At 39.1% G+C, this 9,084-nt stretch overlaps 2 protein-coding genes across 3 annotated transcripts; one reads left to right on the top strand and one right to left on the bottom strand.

The window, feature by feature from the left end:
- The first annotated feature begins 324 nt into the window (after positions 1-324).
- LOC113722815 (peptidyl-prolyl cis-trans isomerase CYP38, chloroplastic-like) lies at positions 325-4,006 on the top strand. 2 transcript variants are annotated; one of them, XM_027246038.2, is made up of 7 exons: positions 326-859; positions 1,011-1,292; positions 1,394-1,593; positions 2,509-2,744; positions 2,897-3,039; positions 3,380-3,451; positions 3,542-4,006. In XM_027246038.2, the coding sequence occupies exons 1-7, from the start codon at positions 659-661 to the stop codon at positions 3,767-3,769; spliced, it is 1,362 nt and encodes a 453-aa protein (XP_027101839.2). In that variant the 5' UTR covers positions 326-658; the 3' UTR covers positions 3,770-4,006. The 2 variants fall into 2 exon arrangements, with proteins under 2 accessions (XP_071914795.1, XP_027101839.2); XM_072058694.1 differs by lacking the exon at positions 3,380-3,451 and having other exon boundaries at positions 325-859.
- A 79-nt stretch (positions 4,007-4,085) lies between these two features.
- On the bottom strand, positions 4,086-7,723 carry LOC113722816 (serine/threonine-protein kinase 52-like). Its single transcript, XM_072058695.1, has 6 exons — positions 6,931-7,723; positions 6,112-6,233; positions 5,737-5,933; positions 5,408-5,582; positions 5,116-5,250; positions 4,086-4,769 (listed from the first exon to the last, which is right to left on the bottom strand). Exons 1-6 carry the CDS (start codon positions 7,244-7,246, stop codon positions 4,563-4,565), a joined length of 1,152 nt encoding a protein of 383 aa, XP_071914796.1. The 5' UTR covers positions 7,247-7,723; the 3' UTR covers positions 4,086-4,562.
- Positions 7,724-9,084: the final 1,361 nt, after the last annotated feature.

The raw sequence follows: 9,084 nt of genomic DNA, 5'->3' as shown, positions 1-9,084 counted from the left end.
TTAATGTTGTAGTCATGTGAATGTTGAATTAATTTTACAATTTAATAGTTATAATAATTATATTAAGAAAATTAAGCAGTAATGAGTGAGTTTGGATTAAACTCGAATAAGGCTTAAAATCCGAATATTGTGTACGTTGAGTATGATTTTCACATTTATTAACAAAAAACTCAAAAATATTATAAATTAAATGAGTTAAATTTGAACTTATAAAAATCCGATTTATATGGCTCGATTGGCCGGCTTAATCCAACTTAACCATGTTCGTTCTTTCAATAAAAAAGAAAAACTTACCCATATCCAGAGCGCGAGGTTGACCTAAAGCTGTAGGGATCATCCATCAACAAAGAAGTACGACTCCCAAGTCCCAACTCAAAAAAAAAAAAATCAATCGTCTGGTCCGGATGATCTTTCAAAACACCCCAAACCTTATCTCCTGTACACCAATCCCTATCACTCTCCTTTCTTCCCAGCATATCCACAATCCCTTTTCCCAAACCGTATAGTGCGCAGCCGAACAAGCCGCAGTAGGCTAGTGGAATTTCAATTTGCCACTTCCCCCGTTGTGTTTCATTCGGACCAAGAGCCTACTACTGGATGCGGGTATTCTTCTTCTTCTGTTAAATTACGCGCTGCCAATAGCTGGACTCTAACTTCAATGGCAGCCATCATTTCCTGCCACCAATATTCTTTTGTTGCCACATCTCCCCTTAAAAAATCTGTTCACCATAAGCTCTCCTCTACTGCTACTCGCACTAACTTCCACTTTGCTCCCTCTCCTAACAATGCTCCCATTCAACCGCTAAAGCCCTTATGCTGCTCCCAAACCCCACCTCCATTTCGGTCTCCTCCTAAGCAGGCAAGCTCCCCATTTTTGCCCTTTTCTATCTTACTTCGCTTGGTTTATTTGAAAATTCTTCGATTTAGATTTCAAATGTCTGGGTTAACTTTTATGAAAGTTTACATTTTTCCTTTTTTTTTTTTGTTGGGGGGGGGGGGTCTTTGAACAGGAAAACTGGTTCTTCCCATCTCTAAAGGGATGCGCGATCTCTATAGCATTAGCAGTTGGGTTGTTAACTGGGGTGCCAGCATTGGCCAATACTACCAGCAATCCAGCATTGCCAGATGTATCGGTTTTGATCTCTGGACCGCCAATTAAGGACCCCGGGGCGCTCTTGAGGTACGCACTGCCCATTGATAACAAGGCTATTAGGGAAGTTCAGAAGCCGCTTGAAGATATTACAGACAGCCTCAAGCTTGCTGGTGTCAAGGCCCTCGACTCTGTTGAAAGAGTGAGAGAATCTACCATTTTTCCCCCCTCTTAATTAGATCACATTGTTATGGAAATGAATTGTGATCATTTTTGTTGGTATGTGATCTTGTTTATTTGTAGAATGTCAGACAAGCATCTCGGGCTCTCAAGCAGGGTAGAACTGTGATTGTGTCAGGATTAGCAAAATCTAAGGTTGACCATGGCATTGAAATGCTTAACAAACTGGAGGCTGGGATGGAAGAACTTGAACAAATTATTGAGGACAGGAATCGGGATGCTGTATCCCCTAAGCAAACGGAACTGCTCAACTATGTGGGAGGGTGAGTTGGAGAAACTTTTTTGATTTTCTTCATCACTCATGCTTGCTCATTGACTATAAGTTGATACTGGTGTTCTTATTGGTCAATTTTTTGGGTTGTGAACTTTTCTGCATTTACTATACGCTGAAGTACACTTAAGAAATGTGTTGCACCTATAGAATGCTGGCGCTTGCACTAATCTAAGAAATTGAAGGAAAAACATGGACGAATTAAAAAAGTTGCTTTACTCTCAAAGACACAGAATGTGGTCTATATGAGTAGGTGTCATCCACCTTTCTTGATAATAAATCAGGGCCAGGAGAGGGGGTTTTTTTTTTTTTTTAAATTGCCTTTTAGAAACTCTTGGAGTGTGATTGGAACTCCTTGAGTACAGTTTCACCGTTGAATTTTCCCTCAGGCACAATTGTTTGCAATTGCTTGTTGAAAACTGTTGATTTGTTCATTTTATTATCCTGGATGGAACAAACAAACAAATAGATAAAAGACGATGCTTAGAATTTTTCCAGAAAAGAATTGAGAACTCCAACTATTTACTTATCCCAAGAAAAGAAAGGAAAGTGGTCCATCATCAGTTTACACATGCATTTCACATTTTGCACTTTTGTGCTTTAACAGCTGCCTCTAGCGGTTCAGTATTTCCCCTGGATTGGAACATCCATAGCAACGTCTCTCTTTGGGAAAACAAAAATTATATTTATTATTATTATTCCCTTTTGGAAATGGGGCATGAAGCCTTAGAAAAGAAGGTTTAAATTAAAAAATTTTAGAAGCCCTTGTTTGCTTTTAAGCAAATTGACTTGTAAACATAAACTTGGGAAGGAAACGGAAAAGTAAATGTTTAAGGTACAGTATTCTCATTTAAGCCCTTGTCATTGACTGCAGCTGAGATCTTCCTGCGGCATTGGGTTTCTGCAGTGTTGAAGAAGACATGGTAGATGGCTTTCCATATGAAGTACCAGAAGAATATCAGAATATGCCTTTACTGAAAGGGAGAGCAGCTGTGGATATGAAGGTCAAGGTGAAAGACAATCCCAGCCTGGATGAATGCATATTTCGTATTGTTCTGGATGGTTATAATGCCCCAGTAACTGCTGGGAATTTTGTAGACTTGGTAGAGAGGCATTTTTACGATGGCATGGAGATTCAGAGAGGTAAATAAGTTGTAGATAGTAAATTTTTAGTGCCATGTTAAATATTCATGTTGAGGTGATGTTAAAAAAAAATGACATAACAAACAAGGAATTTATGAATCTTTAAGTGCATGTTCACATTCATAGATATACTTCTGTTGGACATTCTGCAGCGGATGGATTTGTAGTTCAAACAGGAGATCCAGAAGGCCCTGCTGATGGTTTCATTGACCCAAGTACAGAAAAGACCCGTACAATACCTCTGGAAATTATGGTGAATGGAGAGAAAGCACCTTTTTATGGAGCCACTCTGGAAGTAAGTTTCTCAATTGCCATCCTTATTCCTCGTGGTCATCACTTCCATATAAAAATGTATTCAAGCTCTCGAACCAAAGATAAGATAATTTATGCATGTAAAATACGAGAAACCGAGGACAAACACAAAAACCTCTCAAAGATTGGTTTCCAGTCTCGTCTTGCTGCAGTTTATTCATCCTCTTTTGTCAGTTATGTGCATATCATTGTTAACAAGTTTGATAATTGTTTTTTTAGTGCGTCTACCCATCTCGACTTGGTTCCAAGTTCCCCTGTTTTGCTGTGGTAAACATTAACTTGCTTTGGAAGAAATTGATAGTTTAAGTATTGTGACTGAGCAGGAATTAGGTCTTTACAAGGCTCAGACTAGGCTTCCTTTCAATGCCTTTGGAACAATGGCGATGGCTAGGGATGTGAGGACTCCACGCGATAAGAATTTATCTTTTAAATATTGAATGTATACTGTAAAATCTCGTTCTAAGTCACTTAACTGTTGGTTACAGGAGTTTGAGGACAATTCTGCTTCAAGCCAAGTATTTTGGCTATTGAAAGAAAGCGAACTAACTCCCAGCAACGCAAACATTCTGGATGGCCGCTATGCAGTATTTGGTTACATAACAGAAAATCAGGATTATTTGGCAGATCTCAAGGTAGGAGACGTTATAGAGTCAATTCAAGTGGTCTCTGGTCTGGATAATCTTGTCAATCCAAGCTACAAGATTGCTGGTTAGATGTCCCTGTTTGTTTGTTTTGGAAGGACAAATAATCCGCAACGGATCGGTCCGGAGTCATTTGGGAAGGACAAAATATTTCACTATGGATCAGTGCGGAGTCACTTGGGAATTTGTTTGATATCCATTTTAGGTCGTTTGTATTCAAATGATTTTGTTGTATTCTTTTAATAATAGAGAGTTAATATTGGAGTACTGCGTATTCAATAATATCAGTACAGATTAGTTTAAAAGCTATGCTGCTGCCTGATGGATACTATCTTCTTCTGTCCGCTTCACAAATGATTGCGATTCATTATGCTTAAAACAAACAGAATTCCACCATGAATTGTATGAATTCATATCTAAGGTTACGGCACATTGATTTCAATGAAATAGTAAACCGCAGAAGTACCATCATATGTTATTCACAGCTCCAAAAGCATGATAGATCAAACTGACTTTAAGAGCATAACATCTCTAAATAATAATGCAACTATACTAAAAAATAATACTATACCAATCTTGTGGAGGTGATATTGCGGTCTTGCAAAGGACCACCCAGATAATTAGAAAAGGGAAGAATAATGCTAAATAAGGCCTACGGAAAGCTTTACAATATCCATGCCAAAACAAAATTCTACTTGCTTTGCAGCTGCTTGATCATCTATAAGCTAAAAGGTCATTGTTGACAGCCCAATCATGTCATCTAATTTCTCCTTCAACGCAATTTTCTCCTCCTATGTTCAATCCAACCTGGAACCTTGGTTGCCAGTTTACAGCTTTCAAACCTGTCACAGTGAAATCAAAATTTTCAAGGCCCTCGATGTTTGCGGAAGCAGAAACAACCGTGAGCTTGATCATGAGGAATCATTCCCCCACCCCTTGATGTGTCAATCGCCTCTATCATGGAAACTGCCTCATCCATCTCAGGCCGCTTGTCAGGATTTGCATCCCAACATCGCTTCATCACATTTGCAAGAGAGCTTGGGCAACACCGAGGTATCTCTGGCCTTAGATTCTGTAGTTGCAGAAAGGAAATATGAGTATTCAACCACAACAAAATCTCAGCAACAGCAACCTTAATAGTTGTTTGCGCACATGTATCTTGAGCAATGATAATTTACGAAATTGTTTGCACACTTCATCCTGAAGTACTCAAACTCAGGCAAGGTAATATTCTTTCCTAAAAGGCTGATAGATTAAGTATTTTCGTAGACAATCTTGTCAATCCATAAAGAGGTCATGGGCAGCTAATTCTTGAACCCGCGTTTCTGATTAAATTTCTATAGAAGCATTTAAACATCTTCCATTAAACAAAATGCGTTAACAAGTGCAAAACCATCTACGAAGTAAAAGTTACTTACCTGGCGCACAACAGCTGAAGTTACTTCTGAGAAGCTGAGATCTGGATATGGCATGTCACAGCAATATATCTCCCAAAGGCAAATGCCAAAACTATACACGTCGCATTTTCTGTTATAGGGGTTACCATTCAGAACCTGGGTTTACAGGATTGGAAGAAATTTGAGTGGTTAGAGGATGTGAAGGTTCAAGCTGACAGAGAGCAACATGATCTTTTGCTATAAAGTGCATGTCAAAGCTACGAAATACATACATGCACTAGAAATATGCACCCTAGCTGGATAATTGGGTTACCTCAGGAGCCATGTAACCAAGGGTTCCAGTCTCACCAGTCATGTCGTTGGGATTTGAAGCCTCAACACGAGCAACCCCAAAGTCAGCTATTTTCACAGTTCGAGTCTTATCAAGGAGCATATTTTCTGTTTTTACATCTCTGTGGACAATCTTTTTGGAGTGAAGATAGCTCAATCTGTAAAAGATTAAGAAAAGTTCAGTTCCAAATCCCGGAGAAACCCAAGTTGCAGTCTCAAGAACATCTCTGAAATTCAACCAAGTTTCTAAATTTGCAAAAAATACCAAATATCATATTCTTAAATAGCATAACAAGAAACAGTAAATTTCACCCGCGTGCAAGATCCAATGCCAGTTGGATAACAACTTTGAAAGCCAGCTTCCTTCTCCGATTCTTAATGAGGTATGATTTCAAAGTTCCTCCAGGAAGATACTCAACAACAACACAGCACATGTTACGTGGCATGCCAACATGACCATTATCTGTCAGTATGGTTAGGTCTGATGCGCCCATGGTGGCTCCTATAAACTGTAGAAGGAATTTTAAATTAATATCAGTCTATATAAACAAAAGATGATAAAAGATAGCAGCATATATACGAGTATCAAGAAGTAAAGTCTTGCTGAGAACTAAACTCTTGAGCTATTAAATAACCAAACAGCAGGAAAAATGAAAAAACAAAAGTGCATGAATAGATAGCTCCTACCTTTGACACGTTAGGATGATCTAGCCTGTGCCAAACAGAAACTTCTTGAGTGAAGGCAGCCCTAAGGGAAGCTATTTCAGCCTCAGTCCTTTGACCCTCTTCTCCCCAGTCAAGAAGCTTTACTGATGATACAAACAAAGGAAGAAGGTAACTTGTATCTCAGCAGAACCTTAAATCACAATCCTACAGGGTGAAAACTCGTCAAACTATGACCTCACCAGCATGGATATTTCATTACATTATTCCGCTTGACATATCAATTTTTGTTGTTATAGTAATTCGTTAAGTTTTCCAAGACAGGGACTTGTAGGCAAAGGGTTGCTTGGGTAGGAGAGCATCTTAAAAAACACGAAAAACAAAATAAAAACGCGATATGCAGATGACGGATATAAACGAGATTACTCCTGATAGACACTAATTCAGCTAAATGGCATGACCTTATGGCACTTAACATGGGCAACTTGGCATGCATATACATACAAGGAGAGGACCAGTCTATAACGAACATGCCAAGCAAGGCCTGAACCAGAAGTGACCGCGCCAATCAGATCAAACAAAATTATACACTTAAAATTCTTGATAGCAAAAAGCAATGGAAAACGCATTACTATTGAAAAAGGCAAAATTGTAATGCAGGTACAAGAAAGGACAGAATTTGCCCAGCCTGAAATGTAACCAAAAGTAGGGCAATCAAACATATTAAGATGAGGTGATCTTATTGAACGCATAAAACTTAGAAATAATTAAAAAGCAAAAAAAAAAAAAAAACAGAGGAAGAAAGTGGGTAGAATGAATAAAAAGAAGAGAATTGCGGGGGACCTGCGACGTCAAGGCCATCATAAATGCCCCGATGAACGGTGCCGAAGGTGCCGCGAGCAATGACGGACTTGATGATGAGCTTGGAGGGGTCGATTTCCCAGTCATACGTGATTGGTACCCCCCTCCCACCATCTTCTCCTTGTCCATTATCATCAGTGTTTTTCTTGTTCTTCTCCATGGTCCACGCCCTGCTGAGATGCCTCTGAAGCTGCTCGTCTATGCTCTTCAGATCTATCTGGTCCGCCCTCACAAACCCCACACCACCATCCCCATCACTGGCATTTCCAGTTCTATTTCCATTTCCCCCCTCATTCATCTTCGCTTCTCTCTCTCTCTCTCTCTCTATGGCACTATGGGTGTGGGGACGGGGAATGGGAATTATTAGTAGCAAGTCCTAGTAGTAGTCTGATTGATTACTGGGTCTGGGAGTAAACTATTAAATACACAATTATTACTAGGATTATGAGAAGCAAGCAGCTAGAGAGAAAAACCGAGGGTAAGTCGGGCGAGACGGGAAAGCGTAGTAAACATCCAGGATCGGAGGGAGAGAGGGTTTAAACTTCAAACGGGACCTGGACTTAGCCCTAGCAGCAGGAGAGTGGAAATTGGAGTACCAGAGTACTTGGCTTTTTGCAGCGGCTGCTGTCGCTTTCATTCCCTCATTCGCTCTTCATCACTCTTTAGAAGCAGTAGGCTAGGCGCTGCCGTCTGTCCTTTAGTACCATCTCTGGCACTTGGGATTTGTGGTTTGGTTTACGGTTGCCTGGTTCCGGCTACTAACCAACTATTTCTACTAGTACTGACTACCGTTATTATCAATCACTATTTAGTTTTTGGACTGATCCTTGTGCAAAATAAATAATGAATACTAACAAATACTAGTAAAAAGTAATGTACACACCCGTCTACCGTATCCCTCGTATACTCTTTGATCAGGTTCTTTTTTTAAATATAAATGAAAAGTTTCGTATTCAAATTTCATATTTACAATCTTTCTTCTCGTATCATCCAACTCATCTCTTTTCCTACGATTAAATTAATTATACTTACTCGATAGAGATTTTTTATTTAAAAAAAATTACCACTAGTACCAAGCAGCCAAAGTAGCCAATAATATCAAATTATCAACTAGTACCAATTAGCCAAAGTCAAGCCCCAGCCCCTCCATGTGGCAACATGGATTACGACGTATGCTCCCAGAGATTTCCTTATTCCCTCTTCTATTCATTTCTTGTTCTTGCTCTCTCCACCTCCTTTCCTCGTCAATTTGTCAAATTTTATATACATGCCGGAATAGTGCTACTAGTGTTTTTTTTTTTAAAAAATTTTTTTGGGTACACAGACCAGCAATATGTAAACTGCCACTGGCAACGCCATTGGAGATTATCGAGTAACATGTAGTTGTATCATATATATATATATGTATTATATCAAACTAATACATCCCAATTAATGAGTTAGTACACAAGATTTATTGTGGGGTGGGGTGTACTTTCTTTACAGAAGGGCCCATTTGGATTGCATTTTCTTGAATTTTTGTAAAAAAAATTACTGTAACGATTTGATGTATGTTAAAAAAATATATAATAGAAAAATGTTATCACGAAAAACAACGCAATTTTTTGACGAAAAAGGTTGTCCAAACGGAGATTTTCCAGAAAAGCACTTGAATGAATTTTGCTAAAGCTAGCTGTAAACAGACTTCCGACTTCGCCGGAATTTTGATCCTAATATTTAATCAGGTCCGTTAAACCTTCTTATCCTTTAGTTTTCTTTTAACGAGTGTGAATTGTCAAAACTACCAGAGGCAAGACACGTCCGAAATGCGGCATATTGTGGGCGGATGTTTGGCGTAAGGATCAAAATGCTGTGCCGTACAATCAATCCTTTATTCTGGTGATGTCTACCGGAATCGCCAATTACATGAAAGGAACAGATCTTGAAGATATATGGTCAGTGAAGGCTGATATTGAATCGCGGCTTGAAACAAGTTTTTGTCTTTGTTCTTGGAAGAAAGAGAAAGTAGTAGTAGTAGAACTTAAGAACAAAGTCTAGTCAACCGACAATAAGTGAATTACCAGATCGCATCATCAATGCCTAACGTAGTTGTAGCTCGACTCAGACTTGCAGCCCTATCTTTGGATCTCGCAGTCA

Source organism: Coffea arabica, chromosome 7e (genome assembly GCF_036785885.1).
Source record: "Coffea arabica cultivar ET-39 chromosome 7e, Coffea Arabica ET-39 HiFi, whole genome shotgun sequence".
Lineage (NCBI taxonomy): Eukaryota > Viridiplantae > Streptophyta > Magnoliopsida > Gentianales > Rubiaceae > Coffea > Coffea arabica.
This window is presented reverse-complemented; position numbering and strand designations above follow the sequence as displayed.